At 38.1% G+C, this 27,854-nt stretch overlaps 1 protein-coding gene across 9 annotated transcripts in view; it reads right to left on the reverse strand.

Annotated features, from left to right (window-relative positions):
* Positions 1-8,615: 8,615 nt before the first annotated feature.
* NBEA (neurobeachin) overlaps positions 8,616-27,854 on the reverse strand; it is a 511,054-nt gene continuing 491,815 nt past the window's right edge. For all 9 annotated transcript variants that reach the window (XM_074914245.1, XM_074914292.1, XM_074914279.1 and 6 more), the window contains 4 exons: positions 16,937-17,038; positions 13,372-13,568; positions 12,507-12,658; positions 8,616-10,391 (listed from right to left, as the gene is read on the reverse strand). In XM_074914245.1, the coding sequence (XP_074770346.1) occupies positions 10,301-10,391; positions 12,507-12,658; positions 13,372-13,568; positions 16,937-17,038 (542 nt within the window). In that variant the 3' untranslated portion in view covers positions 8,616-10,300. The remainder of the gene's footprint in view (positions 10,392-12,506; positions 12,659-13,371; positions 13,569-16,936; positions 17,039-27,854) is intronic.

The following is a 27,854-nucleotide window of genomic DNA, read 5'->3' on the forward strand; positions in this document are numbered from 1 at the left end:
TGATTGCCTTTTATATCTTCATGGTTTTCTCCCCAGTCATTTATTTTCCAGTCAAGACTAAGTACATTCCTATGAGTCCTTTATTTTTTGTTATATGAGCTAGCTAGCTGCCTGTAAATCCATGAAAGCTGCTTTTTATTATTTATTGTCCTATGTGGTTGAAAGGCCAGCCTGTACCATAATGTGACTGCTTTAGTCCAACAAGGAAGCAGGTGAGTTCCAAATGAAAAATAAGGTGGACTGTAGGTGTTGTCCCACACCCACCCTGGCAGCCCCATGAAGTGTCCAGTGCACAGGGAATATACTTTTTACATGAAATTTCCCCATCATATGCTCAAAATTACTATTCTCTTCCTGCCTTGAGTGGGCACATATCTCCCTCAGAGGAGGGGTTTGAAGCCCCAGCTCCTCTTCCCCTACTCTCTCATGCTGTTGGCTTGAAATAGCTACAGGATTAATAACCAGATGGAAATGAAGCAGCAGAGAGGGTGTCAGTAAAGTAATTTGATTTAGCTCAGGTGTTTTGGCTCCAAACCTTATTGCTGCAGCCACCATGCATGAGGGCTGCCGGTGCCGCACCTTGGTGGGGAGCAGCTGGTGCCTCTCACACGTCATCAACATAATCGTCTAATGAGTTCAGGCAGCAACACCCGCCTGGCCCCACCACCTCGCCGGGATAACACCCCTATCACCGCCAGCCTAATCTGCGGCCCAGGGGAGCACAGGTGTAACCGAGCACCTAATTTGGCCCTGCAGCACTGTTATTATTGGCGATGTGGAAGGTGGTTTGACCTGACACGTGAGGTGCAGAGCCTGGGAGTGAGGCAGTGACTGTAATCCTCCTCATTTAGGCCTGGAAACTAAGCGTGTATGGGACACAAACATGAAATCAGTCCTTGTAACATGTTTGTTAATGTTTTCTGGACATCCAGCCTGTCTGATATAAATCTTTGTCTCCTCTCATGCAGTATTTGTATATTGCCTTTGGTTTAATAAAACAAGTATTTGGTATTGCAAGTAATCTTTCCCCAGATTTTTTTTAAAAAAACTTCTATCACACTATCACAATAAGGAACATCTCGGAGAGATAGGGCATCTTCGGGTTTGCTAGCAGAAGGTAACTACTCTGGATGTCTCTGTACTGTAGATTGACAGGAACTGGTGCAATCAAGCATTATCTTTGAGGAGGAGAAAGTGTTTTGGTTTGACTTTAGCAACTCCTGTTTTCCGTGTTGTATCAAATAAGGCCCATAGAAACAAAACATGGGGTCTCAGAAGAGACAGGCCCTGTGTAGCTGCATTGTCTCCTCAAGATACGGTGTCATTTGGCATTGTTCTAGCTGCCATCTCTGCCCCTTTTTGTAAGAACAGGTTTCTTTCCAACACTGTTTCCACTCCCCCATCCCCTTTTCTTTAGTTCAGGAAATGCAAAGAAAGACTTAACTGGAACAGACTTCTCTATGGGAGTGTGCTGGTTTTGGCTGGGGTACAGTTAATTTTCTTCATAGTAGCTAGTATGGGGCTATGTTTTGGATTTGTGCTGGAAACAGTGTTGATAACACAGTGATGTTTTCATTGCCGTTGAGCAGTGCTTATACAGAGTCAAGGCCTTTTCTGCTTCTCACTCCACCGCACCAGTGAGCTGGCTGGGGGTGCACAAGAAGTTGGGAGAGGACACAGCTAGGACAGCTGACCCCAACTGACCAAAGGGATATCCCAGACATAAAAGCCGGGGGAAGAAAAAGGAAGCAGGGGACTTTTGGGGTGATGGTGTTTGTCTTCCCAAGTAACCACTACACGTGACAGAGCCCAGCTTTCCTGGAGATGGCTGAACACCTGCCTGCTGATGGGAAGTAGTGAATGAATTCATTTCCCTTGCTTATGTGGGTGTCTTTTGCTTCACTTATTAAACTGTCTTTACCTCAACCCATGAGTTTTTCCCCTTTTAGTCTTCTATATTCACTCCCCCATCCCACCAGGGGGTGAATGAGTGAGTGGCTGTGTTGGTGTTTAGTTGCCAGCTGGGTTTAAACCACAATAGGGAGAAAACCCTATCTCAGCTAATATGCCAGGGATAGGGATCACCCATTTCCCTCCAGATGTCTTGTTTGAAAGTCTTAAAATTTCATGAATTGGTCAAGCTAAGTCCCATACATTTGCAAATTATCCACACCAGAGAAATACATTACTGCTTCAATTCCTGGATGAAGTAGGTCTGTTCTCCCTACTGGCTGGTGGCATTCTGGTCCTCTGGAATGATGAGGGAGCTGAGGGCTTCTTGTAGAAATCCCTCTAGCCTGGAATGTTACATAAGGTAAAGAAATCACCTGTGGGTCTGTAAAGGTGAAACTATATTGTTCTAGGAGTTCTTAATGAAAATATCATATTGGTTTGAACGCTACAAGGAGTCACTTTCAGTGAAAATTTTATAAATTAAATAATAGAGATTACTTAATTTCCACATATTTGAGATTAAATGTTCTGCTGATGTAAAATGTCTCAAGGCAGTGTATTCTGTAATTTACCTCAAAGAGTTTAAAGGGTCTGGATGAGGTGTCTTTTGAATTATTAATTTTTGCTTTATTTTTTATAAACTGATTAAAACATAAAATTTCTTGCCAATCTATTAGAAGGAAAAATGAATCAAATTATGACAGTCCTGTCATCCTGACAGGTTCCCATGGAAAGTAGTAGTTAATAAGAAATTTACAGATGAGTTAAAAAAATGACATAGTTTGTTATAATAATTTCTGGAAAAATATACAGATTACATAGTTTTGATGAGATTACAAATTTATTAAAAGGAATAACAACGGTTTCATGAAAGGCATTTATCTTATATTGCATAATACTTTGATGAAGAAATAATAGTCATATCCATGTCAGTATTTGAAAATGTAGTTGTTTCTGCTGGAATCTTGCAGAAACATTTTTCTGTTAGAAACCCATTTCCAAAGGCTAAAAGCAATAAAGGATACAGGAAAAGGACGCTCTGACTGTCCCACATTTGCCCAAGGCAGAATCCTATATTTTTATTTTTCTGTCAAAAAATGGATTTGTTTCTGAGTTCATAAATTTCTTGTTGATTTGAGATTTCAAATATTTTCTTCTGGAAGGCCTTTCAGTGGGTCTGCTTTGCAGTTATGTTAATGCTTGCTTAAAGTTTCCCTGTTCTCTTAGCCTTTTATGATTTGAAACATGCATAGATTGTTTTTGAGTGCTAATTTTTATGGAAAGTGGCAATGAGCGTTATTAAGGAGGAGGACTTTTACTGAAGATACACTTAAAAGAAATCACTGCAAACATTGATGTCTGAAAAGAAAAACAGACTTCAAGAAGGACTGGAGGTTTTTTGCACTTAAAACTAGATCCACATTAAATGCCTGGAAATGGACATTTCCGGGAGCTGCAGTCCCATAATATGATTGTCTACAGGCCATATATATAGAGATATTAGATTCTAAAACCAAGATTTGAGTATAATTTAACTAGTGGCAATATAAATACAAGTGTTTTATCCTTCAAACCCTGCTTTGTGAATGACTGCACCGGTTAATCTGGAAAGGTTACTATGAACGTCCTGTTTATTCTAAGATTGTTAGTGCAGGCGTCTTCCTTCTTTTTGCCTTAGATACAAAAAAATGGACCTGGGCTTGGGCTCCTAGATTTGTCCTGAGCCCAGGTCGTGCCAGATTCCCTGACTAGAATTTTTACCATTCTGTTTCTTCTCCTTGGTACCATCTAATGTTGTGATATAATGATTTGGTTTGTTTTGGCCTGTTTTTTGCTAGAAAGTTCCCTAAGTAACAAAATGACTGATCCATAATTGAGCTGCCTCACACACATACATGCATGCAGGCATACTTGTGCTCTGAGGGCCTCTGAAAGACACAGTGGTCCCTTCCTTCCCCATAGCAAATACATAGTGACAAAAGGAATCCAAGAAACCCCAGAAACAGGGAGAGACTGGGAGAGAGAGATTGAGCAGGAGGTTGAAAATGTCCCTACAGGCAACATATCCTGAAGAAAAGTTGGGGGCAAGCAATCTTTTATTTTTTTGTTTTCTATCCTTAACGTACATTCAAAACACATCCTTTCACCCCTCCCTCAAATAAGGAATTGCATCTTACAGAAAAACATAACCTTCGAGCTGTCTACTTGTGTATGTGTTGCCTCATCACATTCATTATGGGCTGCCATGGAACTCAGAAGGCATTCCTGACTAGTGTAGTGGGCCGGATCATCCATCAGTGAAGAAGGATCAGCACCCCTTGGGACAGTAATCCCAGCACACATAGAGTGGGGTGTATGTGATCATGCTATTTGTAGCCAGCTCCTGCACAGGATCCATATTAATTCATTACACATCTGGAGTTTTATGTCCCAACTGAATCCTTCTCAACTGATATTCGTAAGCGCTGCAGTAGGTGTCTGGCTAGCAGGCTTATCTCCCACAAGATAACTTCTTGCTATTGAGGGACTTATCTAGTTAGGGCATAAGCCTCTGCAGTGAGGCTTTGACAACAGAGGAAGCTATAGCAATGGTGATGGTAGCTTATTACCTCTTTCCAAGGTAGCTAGTTTCATGGATCTGAAGCTGATGTCAATGAGCTTCATGGAAGAACGGCCAAAGAGGTCCCTGACCGCATACCTCCTGAGGGCTGCAAAGTGAGCAGTCAGTGTTGATGTTCACTTATGTGAAGGTACACATAAGGCAGCGTGCAAGGGGACTGTGAGTTGCCTGCCAAAAAGCGCTAAGGTCTTAATAAGCTCAGCACATTTCATGTAAGTTATTGCAACAGCTGTAGTCAGTGATCCAAAAGCTGTAGTCTTAGGGTAGATAGAGCGGTCTTGTGCATAAACTTGTGGCTGTGACTTATTCTGAGTCCCAAGCCCTGTCTGTCATGACTGTGTGATATGGTTGATAGGCTGATGATCATGGGGTTAAGAGAAACCTTGCAGGTGCCATGACTACATCTAGCAACTTGAGCGAGGAAAGGTGGAGGGTTGGGCACTGTGCTGTACTCAGTGTGCATGGCACACATCTGTATGGCACACCATTAACCTATCACCCTCTAAACAATGCCCTGCATTGTGCATGGGCTAGGATGGGTTAAGGACTGGTCCCAGGGAGTCTGGCAGTGTGGTCAGAGGCTGTCATGCCACTTGCTTTCAGGTCAGAGAAGGGGCCTGACCTGTGTTAATTACTAGGAGAAAAATACTCCCACATGACTGCTGGTTCATCTCGAATAGACACCTGAAAGGTAGGATACCCTTTTCATTTCAGGTTTTTACCTCCTGCAACTCACAGTGGGACAATAAGAAGCTTGGTGAAGAGATTTGTATGGGCTTCTGAAGCCTCACATGTGAGTGCTTTATGCTGAATCTTCTCTAGTTCTCCCTGGCAGTTAGGGTGAGTGAGGGCATGTGATGGGTCCCAGGAGGGACATAGTTGCAGGAGAGACAAAGTTCAACTTTCAATCTGCTCTTCATAGCAAGTTAAAGCAATGGGGACAGAAGGATTTAGAAGAGGAAAGAGAGGAAAAGCACATTGCAGGACTGGAGCTGGGATGATCTGTTTGGGCCTATTTGGAAGAAATGGACAAAGTGTTTTCTTTTAGAATAAATCTGTCCCTCTCTGACTTTTTCCAAGCCCCTGGCCCCTTCGCAGAGTCCTGCTGCCTTCCTACTGAAGCAGTCACTTTTTTCTATTACCATTATTTGAAGAGGTGTGCATGCAGGGACACTGGCCACCAGGCATTATTTTATTTCCTGTTTCATAGCTCTGTACAAACTAATGTATCTGAACAGCTACGAGCACTGGATTTATATATGTAGCTGTACATATATAAGACTGGAAGATCTCTTTCAATTTTTCTGCCGCCTTTTCTGGTGATCACTAGTTCTACTACATAGTGAGGGAAACGAAGTCCATCATTCTTAAATTTGCATGGCTATGATACTAGGATTAGTTTTGCCACAGGGCTTGGTCACTGCAGCATCCTGTCAAGACTAAGTCTCTTCAAAGTATAAACAGACATGAAACTTTTAAACCAGACCCACTGGTGCTGATAGCTTTTAGATATGTAATCTTCTGGCACCAGAGATTTTTTTTGCGTATTAGTTTTCTGCATAAAAGCATATTCTCTGCTCAATGTTAGGAATGCTAGGCTGAAGGTAGCTTGGTATCGTGGCACACTTAGGCACACAGAGCCCTTATGCCAATCCTTTCATGAATAAAATGCACTCCAGGCTCTGAATTTTGCAGGTAGGTACCCATGTTAATTATGCAGGTCCTTGTTTGTGCAAATGGGGTACTATTGAGAGAGGACTTCTAACTAATGATGCAGAGCTGTAGTGCTGTTTAGGGATGATGTAACCACAGAGGGACCCATAAACCGAGTCAGCTGTTTGGCAGATTTTCATCTTCATAAATTCCTCTGTAAACCAATTCTATGGCCACAGCTTATAAATTTTACAAGAAAGTAATCTACAGACTTGTTTTTCTTGTCAGCTGCAGATCTTGAAACTTAACTGTAGATGTTGCAAAACTAATCACTGGGGTTAGAGAGTCTATAAACTGTACTGTATTGCATAGACATATAAATTTCCAGAACTTCTTTTCTTCTTTAAATACCAGTGTAAGTTTTAGTCCATTCATTTTTAGCGTCTGCAAGTAACACACACAAAAGCCTAAATAAAATCACAGTTAAAACCCTGGAAAATGTGAGCGTAAACTCCAGCTAGAATTCTCCAAATGAAATATTTATATGTACTAGACGACTTGTATCAGGAGGTGGTTTCTCTTGCTGTTATCAGAAGTCAGTCCTTCGCTCCCTGTTTCTGCTTCAAACGCTTTTATCGCTGGCAGCACGAGGCTTGCTTCAAACATCCTGCTCGCCTGTCAGCAGGGCTGATGCATGGTATTATAACGAGCATTCACCACAACTGTTGTACACATGCAGCATTTTTAGCTCTACAAGCACAGCCGTGAGATTCTCTATCAACATAATCATTATTTATCCAAGTTTGTTCCAGTAAATTGAGCCTAACTAGTCTTTCCTCGGGGTGCAATGCTGCAGCCTTTCTTTTATTGTTGTTCGTGTAGAGAAAGCAGCATCCTCCTTAATAGTGGTAGGATCTGGACAAGCAATAAGACCCATAGCTGTTGTATCATTCTCCTGGTATGGCATTGGTTTATAGTCCAATTCTTAACCTAGGACTAACTGGCAGGAACACAGCCAATAGCTGTGCATTATTTTAATTGTAGGTATATTTTAGTTGCACAGTTATGTGACTGTAAAAGCCTGTTAAAACATTCTCCTTGTCCTGTGACTTGTGAAAACTCCCATTTTTGTAACTTAAACCATAATGGAGATGGCACATTATTCTTCTTGTTACTACTACTACTACTACTACTACTACTACTACTACCACCACTACTACATGAGTCTGACTTGTTTGGGTGCCCTTACCTATGAATGCAATACAGCATGACTTCTTTTTTCCTTTTGTAACCCATGGACAATTTCTCATACAAAGGTTTGCCTGGGCACAAAACCTTCTAATTTGTGACTAAATTGTACTTCTCATAATGCTGAGAGACTTCATGCAAACAGTATTAGTTGTGATATTAATTTTTTGTTTAACTGCAATGGTGCATTTTTTAATCAATTTTTAAAATAAAATATGAAATTAGGGGTGATACTTGTATAATAATGGAATGGACATTGTGACATATCAATAAACTGTTTCACATGCGGCTATTAACATACCAATCCTCTCAACTCTTCTCCCATCTCTCCTCCATCCCCAAAACAATCCAATCAGGTTATCCACTTCAAAAGCTTATTGATATAAATAGATACCTGCTAAAATGTGTACTGTATTCTAATAAGGTTCTCAAATATTTGCTTTAGTTCATTTTGTTAATTGTTTAAAGAACAATCCTTCTAAATGGAAAGGCAATGAGTAGGGCAACAAATTGAAGTGTTGGTTGTTATTCTGCTTTTTAGTCAGTCAAGAGTTTTCTAATTATGAGGAAAGTATTTTGCTTACCATTACAACCTTAAATTAGATATCTGACATTTAGAAAACTATCAATCTCTACTCACTTGCTATAATCTTTGTAGGGACCTCAGCATTTCCAAAAGGCAATTTATCCCACCTGTTTTGTTCTGCAAGGAGTGTAGATATCTAACTTTGAATGTCCAAAATAAGATGAAATTAATTTCATCTTATCAGATATTGAGAGATAGCCAAAATGGCTCTCATCAGACCTTTGCTTTTTGCGAGGTCTATTTTCCAGATTATTTCCTGTTCACAAGGACCCTAAATATCCCTTAAAGGCTTTGATTTTTCACTTCTGCTGATCAAAGTATCTTTAGTAGCTTCTTTTCATGTACTGACAATCAAAAGAGTTGCAAAACACACTCTGTCACCTCTGTTTTATTTCCTGAGACCCCAGGAAATACAACCACCCAGGCATGTATAATTTTTGGCATATACATAGCATATAAGAGAAGATTTCTTAAAATAATTGTTTGTTCCTAATGATAATGTGAATGTTTTGATGAAAAGTTCATTGAAATGAAAAACAATCACTGAATTCTTTGCATATTTTATTTTTCTTTTTGATTTCCAACTCACACACATCTGGCATATTTTACATCTTTGCAATAAAACATGGTTACAATAGCTTAAGGAATTTATATATCCAAAATATTTCACCATGATCTCAAGATGAAATGAACTTGTCTTCCAGATGTTCAATAGTCTCCCAATTCTAAGCTACTAACTCAAGATATTGCTTACAGACGGGTGATGAATAACTTAATCATTACGTTGATCCCCATGATTTCAGAATCATAAATACAAACAACAATGAAGAAGGAAATTCAGTGCTAAACTTACTAATACAAGGTGGATAACAAATAAGTAATCACATCAATAAATAATGATATGTTTCTGGTGCAAAGTGCCAATACAAAGAATCCATTATCTTTTTAAATAAATGACTGCAAGTGAGTGTAAATTCTGAGAAAATTACATTCCTGTTACATGCCTCATAGCCCTACCGACACAATATGTACATCTATGACAATACAGTCACCAAATATACAAAGAAGAAACATGAATTAAAGTGTATATACCCCTGGGTGTGTAATTTGATCAGTACGATGTGCAGAAAATTATTCCAATAGTTATCATTACAGTATTGTAAAACATGAAGTGCCTTAGTCTGAGTGGCTTCAGGTGAGATTTTCAGAAGAACCAAAAAAAATAACCTCAGTCGCCTTTACAATGAAGCTAAGGCTGTCAAATAAACCAAGCTACTCAGAGGAAAAACAAGTGAAAAAAACACTGGGGGCTCTCTTGCCCATGATTTTTATGCCAAATGTTAATAATCCAGAAGTATAGCACTTTGTCTGTATTGGGAGTCATTAAGCATTACAAAGCATTAAACTGAACTTCCCTCTTTGCTCCCTTTCTGTCTAGTCTTTGAATTTAAAAGGGAGGAATTTAATTTCTATTGTATAAAGTATAAATATGGCAAATGATGGCTTTTTATCCAAATACTTCATGAGCAGAACTCCACTTAAGAGGGGTAAAGTTTAGATTCAAAAAGTGAAAAACATGTGTTGGTGGAAATGTTAAAATTACTGTTTGCGCCCAAATTCAACCCTTTAACACAAGCTGTACCCTTAGGCAGATCTCCAGTTTGATTTGTGTGAATGCACCTGTTCCTTCAAGACATCAGGTTTAAAGTACATGCAAGTTGTAACTCCACAATAAAATTAAGAAACAGTTTTGTTCTTTATACAAGGTTTTACTTTTACAAAAGTATCCCTTTAAAGTTAAGATGTGCATCTGATGTACAAAGTATCAAACGTATTTTTTTTATCTCAGCTTGAAAAGAGGCTGGAGATGGGATGCATGTTAGGTTCAAAGCCTAAACGTTGAAATAACTGGACACAAGGTTCCCCAGAATTTTCAAAAGTCTTTTGTGGCGCATCCTACTACCTTTTCTCAATAAACAAAGATATATGAAATAATTACCAAAACATTTCCTAATTCATATAATTTACATGATACAAGCTTGCTTTTCAGCAGCTGGTGTTCAGTTGTGAAAAAACACACAAAGTAAAATGGTTGCTGACTACAATGTACAGCTATTGCTGGGTGTAATGGAATGTACAACGGAGGTCAATGCAGACGTGGTTTTCCACCAGAGACTACACCTTTCATTGCAGCACTTGTGCTCTCAGCTCTACCTGGGCTTTCAGTTCTTCATTCCACTTCAGTATCTGTTCTGATGTTCATAATGCCACCGGTTAAAATCTATATTAAAAGCTACAATGCTGCCAGAAGCCATGCCAGTAATCAGAGTTCTGAAAAAGATAGAAAAGATGGTCTTGTTAATCCTCTTTTACCTTCTCAAGCAATGGTTCACTATAAACAGTAAAAAATCTAAAAGAACAAGGCACTTTTTGCAACACTGTCTGAAGATTAAGCTCATGGGGCCGTGGATTCAGTTTGTGATGAAGACATTACATTTAGGTGTTGAAATATGAGCCAAATTTCCATGTTCCCATATGGTCAAGGGCGATCTAGAAGTCCATTCAGTTGCCTTCACATAGGTAAAAGCATCATTCTCTCGCATATCTTGCCTAGACTCCAGCTGCTTCTCCAGAAGGGTGTGGGTGTTTCCTAGGTCCTTTGTCATATGTGCTACCCCAGGTATGTACCTCAGACTTCTGAGGCATCTCAAACAGTACTCACTGGCTATGCACAGGCAACTGAATTAGGCCCTAACCAGTACCCTCAGTGCAGTCTAAGACCAACTCTCTACAGGCCAGTGGGCAATGTACTTTAGGGTGATTGTCCTCTAGACTCCACAGTCTGTAGCAAGTAAATTGCCGCAGTTATTACAGGGGCTTCTTCCTGTAGCTCACATGAAGTCATCTATGTCAAAACACCTTCCTTTAGGTGTTTTAGAATCCAGCTGCCTAATTTTGGGCACCTTGTGCCACTGGAGGTGCTCCAGATTGGCTGACATGCCTATGCTGACTGGCAGCTGGGACACAGGACCTATGGAGTGCTCTGCACTTGGGGCTGCAGTTGGGATCTGCTGGATATCCTTGGGCCTCCCAGACAGAATGAGATGCCTCTGCAAAGACAACAGAACTGATCCCATAATCACAAGCTGATCACACCTTGGTACTCTAAAAAGTTTCATACTGAAATGTAGGCCCAAATTTGTGTTATTCTGGTGGCAATACTTGATGCGATTTTCCAGTTATCACATATCCTCTACTTCTGGTAGCTGAATTTTAAAATTGGATTAGATATCTATCACCACGTCTATCAAACCATACATAAGCCATTCCCTGCTTAATTATGTGACTAAAGCTGAGCAGGTACTTAAAGCACTTTGCACAGCTGAGGCTTCCCAGACTGGTATTACAATAAGGGATAGAGAAAACAGGCAAGCTGAAATTTTTTGCAGTGTGAATAAATCTCTTCAAACAGAGCACAGTACTGTATGCATAAACTGGCAAAACTCCAGAAGCAAATAGGTCTCTTCTAGTAAGTTAGTTTCAATTAGACCAAGTTTGAGATGAAAAACTTGTTTCGAGTCATCTATTCATACATGAGTAAATGAGGTATGTATTTTGTTTATAGGCAGTTTTATTGCTTTACAAAATGGGTATATAGCATAGGAATGCTGAAAAGTGTAAGAAAAAGAAACTTAAATTAATGCTGTATGATTTTTCTAATATCCTATGAATTCTTTGCATGTCATGAGTTTGTATATTAATAAGAAATACAAGACTGATCCATGATGTAAAGAGCAAATACACTCATAACCCCGTATAAATGCAACATATAGGCTTACATTATAATCACATTACAATAGAAGACTGAGGGACCAATTTCATATATCTTTTACATTTACGCTGTGTGTTTTAGTGCCCCAGCAATGACTACAAAAATCTAGGCTTGTACACTGCATCTTCGTTGCTCGAGGTCAAAGAAAAGAACCACACTCATTCCTTGTGGATAGATCCACTGATAATATTACACATTATAGTCTAGATGCAACTCCAAGAAGTTCTATACAGCTGAAAAACAGAAATGTACAACAAACTTTTGTAATTGGTTTTAAGACTTTGGTTAATAGGCACTATTGCACTCCAATCCAGTCTGACTATTCCTATGCTCTTAGGTTAATGCAATTTTACTCATATTTTGCTAGCTGAGTCTCCGGCTTACTGACTTCAGTGATATAAGATCTCACCTTAATGTTAAGTGCTTGCGCTATGAGGGTCAAGGATCAGAAAAAATGCTGAGTCGGATAAATAAGCAAGATAACAACTGGGGTAATGGTTCTGTACCATATCCTGTTAATGACTGCATATCATAAATTCATACCTTAAAGTTCATTGATATATATATTTTGTGTAATTTTACCATTTACATAGAAATATTAATGACAAACTCACCTCTGATCATGAGACAGATCCATAGCTCTTATGCCAGCATCACAGCCAGGGTAAATATAGAGCTGCTTGAAGTCACAGGCCTGCCATACTTCCACTACACCATTGTCTCCCCCTGTCACCAGGTTCTGCCCATCGCTGCTCAGGAGGATGGCCTTCAGGAGAAAAAGACAAAACCCAAGCACACAGTTAGCTTTTATGGAAATGGGTTAATATTCCAAAAATTTAATCAACTTAAAGCATTTATTTAGCTCTGCCCACTTTAATTTTGAAGAAAAAGGCTCCCATTCCTATTTCTCCCCGATCAGAAATTAAACCAACAAATTTTGGACCTTCAGATTTTAAATAAAACAAATTTGTGCTTTCAAACATGATATATAACCAAAAAACTCTTTAACTGAATCTTCCAAGACTTGAGTTCAGCACTTAACATTTCAATGTTTGTCTTACAATACTTGGTGCCATCACTAACACCTAAAGCAGAGCAGCAATCTGCATTCCTAATGCTGCTTCAAGTGATAGTGACAGAGCAGAGCCCTGAAGGCACAAATTCATGTCTTGGCTAATAAATGAAGACTGGACTCTTTTCAGAGCAATTTGTTTTTAAGACATATTTCCCACCAAAATTTAATTCCAAACAAAAATTCCAGGAATCATGTGGGATCATAAACAATTTGTTCTTATTTACTCTGGAAAGCATTTTTGCTTTTGGAGATAAAGATGAGAGGATCTGTGTTTGAATATGACTTAACCAGGAGGTGGCAATTTTACATATATGATTTCCTTTAAACCACAGGGCAAATACATTCAATTTATTTTAATAAATCAGGGTGAGACACAACAAATGTTTGTTTGCATTTAGATTTACCCTGGTTGAATCATTGATCTCCATCTGAGCTAAGAGTTTGCCATTAATGCTGAAATTGCTGAACCGTCCTCGTTCATAGTAGATGATGCAGTGACCTTCACTAGATACTGAAATTAAGCGAGGATACAAGCAGTTTTCTGTTCCTTCCAGGGCTCTCAGCAAATCTCCAGTAATTGTGTGTACCAGACAAGGACCTTCTGTATATGAAAACATAATATATCATACATTTGCTGCTTAAACAAACCATATATTCTGTGTACAAAGGCAATGCATAATACACATTTATATCACATTAGTCCTGCATAGATATAAGAAGATGCAATGTCTGCTTAAAGAATTTAAAATATGCAACAGGAAAGGAAATGCAACCATGTTAAGAAAACAGATGCAACGTGACTAAACGTGGTAGTTTATTATTTACTTAAACTGGTAGGAGTTGTCATTGATCTGTTTTCTAAAATATTCTTTCCTCCTTCCAAGCATTCAGAAGCCTCAGCCTTACTGCCTTCCTCCAACAACATGAACTCTCTTTAGCCTGCCTGTTCACATTAAACAGATGGGGCTCTATCAGTGACTAGTAGGAGCAACTCCCAGAGGGCATATAATCATATCACTGCATATTTCTCCTATAGACAGTGGCAGTTCCTGTAGGTCCTCTCCCCAATGAATATGTTATATGCAGAGATTTCAGTCTCAAATTGTTTTAACAATGGGAGTCAACCAACAGTCAACAGAGTTACTAAGCTATCTGGACTTTAAGAGCTTTTAGGAGTCCACACTATAACTGCATTTACTTCAGAGAGATTTTAATACAAGGTTTCAATGCCTTTTTATTAATGCTGATGAAAGAAAAAAAACCCCAAACAAGTATGAAATCTACAATGTAAATTTTAAGACACAAAACTAGGCTATTTCCATTTCAAGATCTATGAGAAAAGCTCTTGTGAAAGTGAAATCTGTATTCCCACTAAGAAAAAAGTCTCTTCTGTGATAAATGTAGTGGGTCACGGTAAATACTACATTTTTTCTTTTATGAATCATAGGATACTCCTGGACAGCACAGTAATCTCTTCCTTATACAACTGGCTTATGACCCTGAAAGTAAATTCATACTGGCAGACTCAGCCACCTCATGTTAAGTCCTTCTAACTTCTCTGAAATTCACACAGCAGCTGTGTTTGCCCAAGTAGAATGAATCACAGCATCAGTGCATTCGACTGTGAGTCCTCTGGTACAGGTTTTTATCTGTGTTTGCATAAAGCCTTATGCAGAGAGACCACACGCCTGACTGGGTCCATGGGATACGACTTCAATGGAATTAATTTATTTCCTCAAATACTTGAGTTTCAGCTTTGGAAATACTGAATTGCCAGAATGTTATAAGAAGTGATTCTTCCACCTTTAGGATGATTAGGATGTTAGATTTTTCAAAAGAAAAGTGTAATGCCTTCATAGCCAAGTGGTGATGGACACAAAAAGGCACAAAGAAAATCTGATTTAGGATGCTACTGTAAAGACATAGAGACCAACCGCTCTTTTTTGTGTTTGTTGGATGAGAACGTGCAAACATCAACCTGACGCACAGGATTTTTCTCAGAGGAGTCTTGCATGTGCTGTCTCCCTGCCTCAGCAGATTCTCGAGTACTGTGTGTGTTATCACAGTGCCACAGCCAGCTCTGGAGGGACACCGTCCCCACAACAGGGAGCACAGGCAGTGCACAGGCAGGATGGCAGAGCAACGCAGCACTGCTATGAAATGCAATCTAAGAAGCTTGAAAGGGAGTGGAAACTGAAGAAGAAGCTTTAAAACAGGCATCTGCTGGAAACCAGCAAGAAAAAAGGGATTTTCTGTCTGCATTTATATATGGACTCAAGTTTGAAGAGGAAGAATATGAGAAGAGTAACTCAGGGGACAGACTGAGCCTCCAGTTCTCTTGATCAATTCCAAACATGTTCTGGATTTCATGTAAAAGTCTTTGGTCCTCCAGCAGCCTTTACCTCTAAAAATATGTAAGTTACCAGAGCATTATATACTTAGTGAAACAGAAGATAACTGAGTACAGATTCCAGTTATTTTAATAAGAGGAAATTTGCAAACAAGATAGTTGGAAAGGGCACACTATTATGTCAGTAAAAGTGTATAAAGCTGCCTTAAAAGATAAGAAATAGCAGTGCTGCAAGAAAAAACTTTAGGTTCAGCATCACTGCAGATTTTTTTTGTAAATGTCTTGACTTTGTCTACAACTTTATGTACTATGTCATTATGAGAGTTAATGACCCATTAGGATTTCCTGGTAAAAATGCCTTTACTCGAAAGTTTCACACTCAGCTTTGAAAATAAATGTTGAGCTCTGGGGCAGTATAAAAGATCATAACCCAGGAGCTCAGCTGTGAGCAAAAGTGGGCAGACGAAGCATCACATCCTTCTTACCCTCAGAAGCAGCCAACTTTTTAAAAATGAGTACAAGGATATCCATGGGGATGAATAAAACAGACATCACTGTAGACAGAGAAAGCAAGTAGCTGGATGTGGATGTGGAGGTGGACTAGAAATGAGACAGGAAGATATATAGGGAAGAAGAACCTTAAGGAAGGACAAGGGTAATGTAAAGAAAGGAAACAAGAAGGGAGAAGAGATAATTTAGCACAAAAGAAAGTAGGAGAAAAAGGGAAGGAGGGGGAGGCAAAAAAGAAAGGAAAGGAGAAAAAGATATGCAGTTTTCCAAATTAAGAAAATAAGCTGAATGAGAGAAGGCAGTGGGGGAAGAAGAGTGGACATGGAATTCAGGGGAAAAGGAGAAAGTGGGCAGAACAAGTGAAACAGACCAAATGCAGGAGAAACAGAGTAAAGAAAGATGAGGCAGTCATTGAGGTGGGTGCTTTATTTACATTGATTACCGGTTACACAGGAGACTGCTGCAGGTTTGGAAAGCTACTTTGAACATTTGTGTTAGAAATTGTTGGATACTTGAATTCCATAGATAAATAACAGGGAGAAAGAGTGAACATACGGCTCTGTTTTCTAGAAGAGAGATAACAACAAACCTGTAAACTCCTAATTATTTGGAGTCCACTACAAAAAAAAAAGCTACCAGATGAAATGCTGTCCACAGATCCAAACCCAAGTAAACTGACCCTGCTTGCCTTGTTAAAGACACTGATGTCTGTTCTACAAACTGCCATTCAGTAAGAACAGGGTGGAGAACTTGGAGCTGGGCCTCCCTTAAATACAGGTCTCTATCAACAGTTTTCTTCAAAATCAGCAGATGTCATTATGTGTTATTGTATAAATTTTTATCAAATACTCCTCCAGATCTGGGGGGAATAGTAGCACAGGCTAGCAGTTAGAAGGAATGATCAACTTAATTTGTGTCTAAACCTTAGAGGTCCAGATAGTAAGTAATAGCATTTAGAGTAAGCTGCTGCAGATTCCCCCAGAATTATCACACCTTAGTAGAGGAGACTTTGCATAATTAAAGTATTTGTGGCTTGAGGGAAGACTGAGAAGTACCACTAAAAAAGGCTCTAAAAATGTTAAGAGTTAAATTATAAAAACATTTCTGACCTTTAGCACCACTGATAACAAGTCCCAGCTCTGCACAGACTGACACGCAGACAACTTCATGGTCATGACCAGTTAGAACAGCACGAGGAGCTGGATAATCACCTGTTAAAAAAACAAAACAAACAAACAACCAAAACAAAACACAAGAAGAAAAACAAAAAAAGGAAACAACAGAGGAATGCCAAACCAGACCTGTTTCAGCAACGAAAGGACTTTGCTGTAATTTGCTTTAAACAAGGAAGCATCAAAGAGAGGTGCGGTGTGCTTAAATATCTCATACTTAGGTTTCTGAGCAAAATACCTTCAGATAGCATAAAGTTTCATAAGCACAGCATCTCAATGCATTAATTCATACATTAACAAAAAGCAAACTTTTTTGGTTTAGAAATTATGGACCACATGCTATTTACAATACACAAATGATAAGAATACATCACTGGTTTATGACCTCAAATACTGAAAATGTGTATTTCAGATAAAGAACACAAAGTGTGGTGGTTATTAAAAGCACTGTAATGTAAAAGTCTGCTATTGAACATACATGTCACGACTTCTGCTAGGATGCTAAAGAATAGCATGAGTTGAGGATGTTCCTATATTAATGATCATAATTTGTTTCATGAAACTGGGGATAGAAGAGAGGAGGAACAGCACTGTACTAGGAAGATACTAATGTTGCACAGACATTATTGATTCAGAGACACATCGAATGTTTATAGATTAAAATTATACCTAAAAATGGTTACAGATATACATCATTTTATATCTATCACTATGGATACCTGTGACTTTTTCATCACATTTAATTTATTAAAGAGTAGGATAGACTACTTCCTACATATTTATTTTTTACATTCAGGAGATAAATGTATTTTACTTTGGGTTCAAACAAGTGGGCGTTTATGGAGTGTTTATGAGACAAATAGCAACATTTATGTTGTTTCTAAGAATAACAGATGCTGACATCTTAACAGTGAAACTTTTATATGCAGCAAGGAATTGCTCAGTATTTGATATTGCTTTGCTAGGCAGAGACTAACTTGCTAAAAGTTCGAAATTTGCTTGATAAGACATATTTAATCTGGTTATGTTTACTTTGCAGAAATGAAATATAGAAAATTGGGATATTCCAAAGGACTGGAGTTCTGCCAGTGTACTTCAGATATTAAAAAGGATAAAAGAAATGATTTAGGGAACTGCAGATTAATTACTGTAACATTAATCCTATGCAGAATAACAAAATGGTTAATCCACAGTTCTGTCAACAAAGAATCGAAAGAAAAAATCTCGTTAATGCCAGTCACCATGCAGTACTGGAATGGGAGTCTTGTCAAGTGAGCTTCTTATCTGTTTTTGACAGGATAACAGGTATAGTTGATAGAGATGGCTACGTTAAAATGGCCTCCATGCATTTTTTTCAAGATATTTGTTTTAGTAATACAATGCTTTTATTTAAACCTGGTTTATATGGAACTGATTATGGACAACACAGAAGCTGTTTCAATGACAGAGCTTAAAATTTTTTGTCCATAGAAAGGTATCTACTGTGCTAGAAAATTAGGGTGTCCAGTAAGGAGCAGGGAAACGATTCTTGATTGAATACTAGCCAATAATGGTATCTACAGGATAATATAAAATCTTTGCTGGTAAGATATGGATATACATAGACCTGGTACAAAGATAATGAAAACAGAAGTCATTATTATAACATTCTCTGCGCTGCCTAGTTAAATAAAAAGGTAGTAAAATATGTTTTATTTATTTTATTTTTTTCTGAATGAAGGCAGGTGGAAGGTTGAGGCTCCTGGACAAACACAAGCTCTGCTCACTGGAGAGGAGATTCTGTTCTGGAAGGCAGTGAGATAAAGAAGGATTTATGGAGACAGAAAGGAAAAGTCCGTCAACATTAACTTTCAGTGCAATACTCTAGAATAACAAATAGGAATCAAGACCTATCTTGCCACTGTAGACCAGAAAGATTAGTCTTGCACCCACATTTACAGAAATAAGCTTGAAGAAGGGTTATAACTGATTGAGAGAATAACAGGAGGCTGCACAGTGTTTCAAGTGTTTTCTCTCTTCACTGCACAGGCAGCAAAGCAGTGACTTGACCACCATAGCTGGGAGTCACAGTCATAAAAGATGTCCAATAGCCCAGAAATTTATCTTGCAGCTAATGGCACAGCAATTGTCCAATGGGTGAATGACTGCACACTTTTCAACCCTGCAATAAAATGCAGTTTCCTAACTGGAAGAACAGTTAAACACTAAAACAAATTAAAAAGGGAACTACCTGAGTAGCTAAGCAATCTTGCACGGATTTCTGAAAGACATGCTTTAGGAATGGAGGCTTGGATAGACTTTTGTGTGTCAATGAATTTAGTCTTTTTTATTGCAGACACTCACATCATATAAACCTGTTCATAAATTCATGAAATGGCTATCTGGGTATGTGACTTGGAAGGACGTTCCAGATCTTTCCTTATTCTCAAGGAGAAATATTCTGATTTTCAGTCTGAATTTATTCCTGTCTGCCTTGTATCTCTTTATTCTTGTGTTAGCACTGTCCTTTAGCTTCAGGTATTTTCCCTCTCTTGTTTTTTCCCCACTGATGTACTTACAGAATAAATCAGCCCACCCAGTCTTTCCTCTTGTCTCTGTTACACAAACCAAACTCTTACAAACTCCTTTGCAGTGACAGGTTTGCCATTTTTTAGTCATTGTAGAAACACATTTCTGTGTCTGTCTAACTCCAAGTTCTTTCTTAAATTTCAGTAGCCAGAACTGTATGTAACAATAGTTGAAAATTTAGCATGAATCTACAGTATTTCTTGTCAAACCCTAACATCTCCTGTCATCAAAATTTTAATAATAATTCCACGTATTTTACTATCTTTCTTGAACCAGATGAGAACCATGGATTTACAGACTTCTGTTTTGGACCCAATAGTACAGGGAGTCAATCTACCTGGTTTTATCATTGCATTGTACAGACACATTAACAATTTCCTATCTCTAATGAAAACAGCTACCCCAGTAAATCCTGTTGTCCCAACCTTTAACCTAGCCTGCAAGAAAAGAATCTTTCTGGCCTGGAAAGTGAAGATGTGAACTGAAAACTAGGCTTTACTGCTAGGGAAGGATGGATGTTGGAAGAAACAGAAAAAGATGATTTGTGTATCTCATCCAATACTAGCTGTATTTTGAGATTTAGATTTTTATCATTTCCTCATCAGTGTTGCTGTTGAGAACACGATTTCCTTTTGAGGTTTTCTCTTCTCCAAGTGCATAGCAGAAAAGTGAAAAAAAAATGTTATTCAACTAAATGCAGAATTTCCCACTTTTTTTTTTTTTTTTTTTTTTCTTTTCCTGTTTGTCATCCTGGAAGAGAGAGGAATTATGCTCAAGGTTCATCCTGGTTTAAGCTCTGATTACAGAGGTGTATACAGTCGTGTCAGCAGACTGCAAGGGTGAATGACTGAAATTATTCGATAGTTACAAATTTTTTAATGGAAAAGAAATAATGTAATTTTCAAAAGGAGTTTCCTCAGTGTTTCTTAGGAAAACACTATAATATCATGAAACTGTAAAATGTCAGAATATGAAAAAAGGGCATATTTCATTGACTTGATTTATAAAGGAAAATGCTTATAAGAAACAACTGCCCTGGAACATAGATCTTTGAGTCCTGTTTTTCAGTAAATACAAATTAATAACAGAATATCGTTAATAGAAGTAACAGTCCGACAGTAATTGAAAATAGGATTTTTCCCCTTAGGGCTCAAACAAAAAAATTATTCAGAGATACTTTCTACAGAAAAAAACTGTGGCATGGGGAAGAGAACCTCAGTCATATTACATTTTATTGCTAAGGACAGAAGTTGTGAACTCCAGGAATCATTCAAAATCTAGCAAAATATTCTGTCACTGTCACATCACCATTGATAGATGCAGCCAGATGTCAAAGGCTGCAGCTCTGAGGGAATTGCAGGTGAAGAAATTCTACCTATGAACTGAGATACCATCACTGTAAACTCCCTGTAATTTCCCCAAAGGAGCACCTTTGAACCAAATTACTAGAGGGTAGAAGGAAAAGAAAATAATAATCTGCTGTATTTCCAAACAAATAAGTTTTTCTACAAAGTCTAAAATAAAATACATCTTCCCTTCTCTCTGAAAAATATAATGCTTAATACTATTGTAATGTTCTTCTGGAACAAATCATGTTCTTGCATTGTAAGGAAAAAAAAGAAGAAAATACAGAGAACAGACAGGATTACTATTTCTCTCACATTTTTTTTTTTTCCCAGGAATTATGTAGCTATTGCTATGGGGACACATCTAGGAGTCTTCTGCATAAAGAAACATGAGGCAAATCTCAGCTTCCATTTCATCTTTGACTTTGACAGATGCAAGTACAAGGCTATAGCTGAATTATTTGTTGAAAATAATTTACTTTACTATTTACTTTACTATTATCACTTTTGAGGGGATACTCATCAGAAAAAAAAATATCATAGTGGCTTTCATGGAAGTGAAATGCAATAACCTTCTTGAATTTTTCTTGACAGAAAAAACATTTTGGAGTTTGATGAAAAGATAAGGTTATGAGCAATAAATAGGAATATTTCAATACAGGAAATAGCCATTAACAATGTCCACAACATGAGAGAGCAATGCTTGTAAAAGAAAGATTGCTGACAGAAATATATTCATATATTCAAAATATTCTCACCTCCAGCAGAACTGGTTTATTTGCTGAGGAATGTGAGCAGCCTTGTATATATCTACAAACAATTCAACCAGGTGAGTAGACTTTCAGGTACCTTGCACCTATCCAGACCCCAAAAGGAAAATTACAGTGGAGGAAAAAGAGTAAGGATTTGCTGCTTCTCTTCCTATTTCTTCCACTAAATTGCTTTGGGAACTTTGGCAATTTGCTGAACCACCCTGCACTGTACAGTTCCAAGCAAGAAAGCATGGGCACAGACATCTGTTGATAACATGCTAGATGTAACTGCATTAGTTCAGGTATATTATTGGCTCATTTACCTTTCTGTAGAAGCCTTAGGAGAGAGATGTCTTTGGCTACGAGAGTAGAGATGGTACCAGTAAAAATTCTACACTAGTTTTCGAAGAGCTTTTACTCTGGCAGAACAGTGCTAAGACACTGTATTTTAAAAATTAATGCCTAAATTGCACAAACATACAAGTATCATACTAACTCTTTAAACAAGCAAAGCAAATGGCATGTATGCCAACGTGCTTCTGCAGAACCTTCAGATGGCTATTCGGTCCACTTTGTACAGATCACACCGGTGGCTATTTCTAAACTGCTGCCTTTTCAAGGTTAAACTAGGACATTTTATAGGGTATTAAAATGTAGAGGGATATAAAAGAATAACTGAATATTCTGAGTTCAGAATATAACTACTCTTTCAAGACATAAACTCATAAAACCTGTGATGTTCACAATTTGAAATTGTTTCAAAATTATGTTATGTGAAAGGAATACATAAAGGTATACTTCATGACCTTAAAAAAAGTGCATGTTAACTTGACAAAGATCCTTCATGGTAGCGCTTACCCTGCCTTTCAGATATATACAGAATATACTCACTGGGATAGGATGAATTGTTAGCACCTCTGAGGATTATGTTATAATGTTAAACAAACCCAGCTTAGGGCTGACAGACACAGTATTTTCTAACGGTCAGCACAGTTCCCGTTAGAAAAAGCAGGGTTAACTCTCACACCTCGTGTGACCATCCTCTTGGAAGCTACAATAGGTAATGAGAAATGTCAAGTCCCAAGATCAATGAAATTTCAGGCTCTAGGGACAAAACAGGAATAGCATTGATCCTTTTAAAGAACACCAGTCAGAGGGTGAATGTAATATATTGCACAGAGAGGCTCAAGAGGATAAGCGGCCAAGTCCAACATACTTACCTGACAAAAAATTCAATCAGCTTTTAGCACAAGCTGCCTACTCTTCCTTTCTTTCATGCAGGAGTCTGATTCCAATTAAAGTGTGCAAATTAATTTTTATCACTTCCAAATTAGTTTCTGAATTTGTGTCTGTTTCAGATGAAAGCATCTGTCCCTCACTTTTCTGCAATTCTATCATCCACTTTGGTATTCAAAGACTCAGAGATAATTCTCATTTTCGAAGTCACTTGTTTGAAAGAGACATTCAATAAAGCAATCATAAAATATAAAACAACTATAACGATACATGTTGAACTCCAGGGCATATCATGTACTCTCTTTGCTCCTTTTTGTGATGACTAATACAGTTGCTATGTGAGAAGAAATTTGTATACAAATTAGTGCTCAGCTAAAACAAGTCTCAATATATCAAAAGAGAAAAAAAAAATCAAAACACAGATTGTCAAACTCCATCTCAATAATTTTTCTATTCAGACTCTTAGAACTGCAAAGATTTACATTTGCCAGATCACTTCAAAGAATTAAAATAAGCAAACTATGTCTTTTGCATGTGCTGTGTCTTCCTAAAAGAAAACAGATTCCTTTCACTGTTCTCTCAACTGCAGCTGATTTATATAATGTGGTCATCAACTTAATAAGGTGCAGATTCAGATTACCTATTTCAGATGGGCAATTTTGGCTTAGAAAGTAGGTATCTGATCCTGGCAAGATGACTAAGCTTCATTCAGTTCAGCGTTTTTCCCAAAGGTGGTACTTACCTAAGCAAGGATAAAGAAATACAGGGAGGCTCAAACGTACATAAAAACCTGCATTCAACTGCCCCTTCAACCTAAACGAATTAATGCCACATCTCACACTTTCCAGGAGCATCCCCAGGCACAATCCTCTAGTCTAGGGTGGATAAAGACATTTTCTATCACTGCTATCAGAGCTTAGACATTGCATAGCCATGAAACCAATTTTTGTTGGACCACAGAAAGTACGAGTAGGGAGATCTGCCCTACATACTGCTGTTGAAGATACGCAGGTTTGGTTCCTGGTTTCTTGATTTATCTCTATTTCTAGCCAATCATCATGTCACAGAAGATGCATAAACAAGAGCAGAGAGAAGAATTTTGCTTTCCACCAAAGCTGGAGGTTCACACAGTGCCCTTCCCACATTAATTTATAGCCTGATAGTCAGCATATGCTTGTGAATATGGGAATGCAGGTTTGAATTCCCTCAGTCTCTGGAGGCCAAGAACTTAGTCTCCCACTTCCTGGACAAACATTCTAGCCAGAAGGATTTTTTTACAAGCTATTTTTAAAGCTACTCCTTGGAAAACATTGTCTTTAAAATCTGGTAAAACTTCTTTCTTTTCACAGCAATTGTGAGAAGTGTCAAGACCCTGTGACAAGTGCAAACTGAACCAGAAACTCCTTTTTGATACTTATTGCAGAACAAAAGTGATAACTTAATAAACACATTGATTGGAAAAATTATTTTAAAGTTATAAAATGCTCATCATGCTCTCATAGGCAAGCTTTCAAGACACTTGCGAGACTCTTATCAAAGACACAGTTTTTCTTCATTCTCCTCTTTAAACCAAAGCTGGTTCTGTATTTCCCACAGACACAGCTGAGGTTACCCTCCGAGCACATGCCTACACACGTATTTCAGCAGAAGGCTCTACACAGGTCTGACAAGTTACGTTATTGACATTCATGTTGTTTAGTGGAGATTTTATCTAACTCATGAATTCTAGAAATCTTACTAGAATCGGTAAGGAGTTTGTTCGGACAATCTTGCCCCAGAGTATTTAACAATAAATGATTGTGATTGCTATGTTTTCTAATGAAACAGTATCTACATTTTTCTATGCAGATGTTAAATTACTTAAACTGTTTAGGACTGGGGACTTGCTTTTTAGCCCCCTTAACATTTTCTGAAACAACTGAAGTTCCTTTTGGTAACTGGATGCATCAAAGCTGAAATTGATAATTAACTGTCTTTCAGCTTAAAAGATAATTATAAAGTCAAACATCTAACCCAGATAATTACTATACCTGACATTTTTCTTTGAATTCTTCACCTTCTTACAGTCTGTGGTATAAAATATCTTATCTGTGTCTCCAGACGACAGCTTTTAAAAAACTAATACCCCTTTTTTCCACTGCAAATATCATCTACATCTTTCTGGAAATTCATTCTAAAGATGTTAACTAATTGGATTTGACCTACAGTGAACATCTCAGTTTCATTTTTCCTACAAGCTAAATCTTAATCTTCTACCAGTAAGTATAGAAGAAGATAAGATTAGGAAATATTTCTTTACTACTTTGGTGGCTTTAACTATGTAAAACTTTAAACATATTTTCATAAGGATTGTTGAGAATGCTTCACTCCTGAAAATTAGTATACAGGGAATCAGTCATACAACAACTGCCATGTCCGTTTATGGTAGGGAACAGAATCTAGTAGTTATTACTTCAGCAGAACGATTTAGTAACTGTAGAAGCTTTGAAAGGCAGAATCATAAAATCATAGAATACCAGCTTGGAAGGGACCTCAAGGATCAGCTGGTCCAGCCTTTCTTGGCAAAAGCAAGATCTAGACAAGATGGCCCAGCACCCTCTCCAGCTGAATCTTAAAAGTGTCAACTGTTGGGCAATCCACTGCTTCCCTGGGGAGATTATTCCAGTGGCTGATTGTTCTCATTGTGAAAAATTTTCCTCTTGTGCCCAATCAGAATGTCCCCAGGAGTAACTTGTACCCATTACCCCTCATCTTTTCCACGGGACACCTTTTAAAAGTGGAGTCTCCATCATCTTTGTAGCCACCGTTTAAATACTGGATCATGTTGATAAGGTCTCCCCTAAGCCTTCTCCAGGCTAAACAAACCCAATTCTCCCAGCCTTTCCTCATATGACAGGCTTCCCAGTTCCTTGCTCATCATTGTGGCCCTTCTCTGGACTCTCTCCACATCTGTCCACAGCTTTTTTTTTAGTGAGGACCAAAACTGAACACAGTATTCCAGGTGTGGCCTGACAAGCTCTGAGTAGAGTGGGATATTGACTTCTTTACCTCTGCTGGTAATGCCATTGATGCCACCCAGCATCCTGTTGGCTTTCTTTGCAACTGCATCACACTGTTCACTCATATTGAGCTTGTTGTTCCACCAGGACCCCCAGGTCCCTTTCCACAGAGCTGCTTCCCAGCCGGGTAGAACCCAGCCTGTGCTGCACTCCTGGATTATGTTTTCCCAGGTGCAGGACCCTACACTTGTCCTTGTTGAAATTCATAAGGTTCTTCTTAGCCCACTTTACCAGCTTATCCAGGTTTTCCTGCAGGGTGGCTCTCACTTTCAAAGTGTCCACTTCCCCTGTGTTCTTCAGGCATGTGATCTACCCTTACTGATATATGTTCATGAAAAGTTAAGTATATGTTCATGAAAAGTCAAAGTATCTGTCAACAAGGATATGTTTACGACACATGAAGTTCTGGTTATAGTACAGTACTAGTACATAATTAGCATATCCATGGTAACTTTAATCCAATGAGTAGAGATAGCAGTAACAGTGATGACATCACTCTTCTTCAACGTAAGTCTTCAAAATGTCTTCCACATGAGTAGTAAGAAATCTGATAAATGTATTTTGAAGCTACCACAGTGGACTTGGGTATTTAGTCTTCCTGAGTTCTGCTACCTATGCCTGTGAGATATTTGCCTGGACATGTTTATCTACAGCACAGTCTCCCATTAATCTGACTATAAGGCCTTTTCTTCAGCAAAACAGCACCTTATCCATATAGAATTAGAGACAGAGAGTGAATCATACAAAATTCTTTTTTCATTGATTTCTGTCAGCTGACTGATATCCTTTCTTTTCATAAAATGAAAGATCTCCAAGGAAGACACTTCCAAAGTTACACAGCTAAGATATAAAACCCGAGATTCCCAGAAGTACCACTTTCTTGGATTTAGATATGTCTATGATGTCAAAAAGGTATCAGAACTAAAATAAGTCTATCTGCAAAAGAATTGGAGCAGCTTGTATCAACCAGTAAGGAGATGCTAATGGCAAGGCTAAGACCCATATAATCAAATGAAGTAAAGGGAAAGTCTTACATTTTTTCTTTAATGAAAGGAGCAAGCTTTTTTTTTTTTTTTTTCTGACTCTTAGCATAGAAATTACTAAAACTCGATATGAATGACACAGGCATTCAAGGAAGCAAAATGGTGTCAAGTTAAACACAGTGTCCTGACATGAAATTCCTTTTCCGACCGAATTCCTCCATATCTGAGAATTAAGAGCCAAGAAATCCCTGGAATATACATTAAAAATAGAGAAATTTGTAATGGGAACACTTTTTTTTTTTTTTTTTTTCCCTCTCCATTCTCTCTCTGATATGAAAACTAAATAAAGTCAGGTGAGAAAGTGAGGTTTTTATCTGTCTCCCCTTTTCTCTGTTCATAGACAAATGGAAGAAAAATAAAACACAGTAAAAAATCAGCTGCTGTAAAATTAAAAAAAAATTTACTTTGTAACAAATAAAACACTTTTATACCAGACATTGAGTTGAAGAAATTATTTCACTTAGATGTCTGTAACTGACAGGTCTACAACTGCCTCCAGTCAGTACTTGAACCAGAAATCAAAATTGATAGTGACGGATTCTTCCATGTTTATCTAAAGAGGCAATATCCTTGTGCTTAAAATAATCATCAGAATTCAGAAACTGTTTTGAATGAAATGGATTTAGTGTACAAAACAGCTATCGTACATGGATAAAAGTTGCTCTTGTCTTTTAGCTGTGGTCACATTTCTGGCTTGGGTGAAGGGACGCTGTAAATTAGTAGTGCACTCTAAGTGCCTTCTTACATAAATTAATATTATTATTTTTGTGTCCCCTTCACTCTGCAAAGCACTGATAGTTAGTCCCCAGCAAATGAAATGTAAACTCCTCCTGACATTTTATCTTCTTCTA

Source organism: Athene noctua, chromosome 1 (genome assembly GCF_965140245.1).
Source record: "Athene noctua chromosome 1, bAthNoc1.hap1.1, whole genome shotgun sequence".
Lineage (NCBI taxonomy): Eukaryota > Metazoa > Chordata > Aves > Strigiformes > Strigidae > Athene > Athene noctua.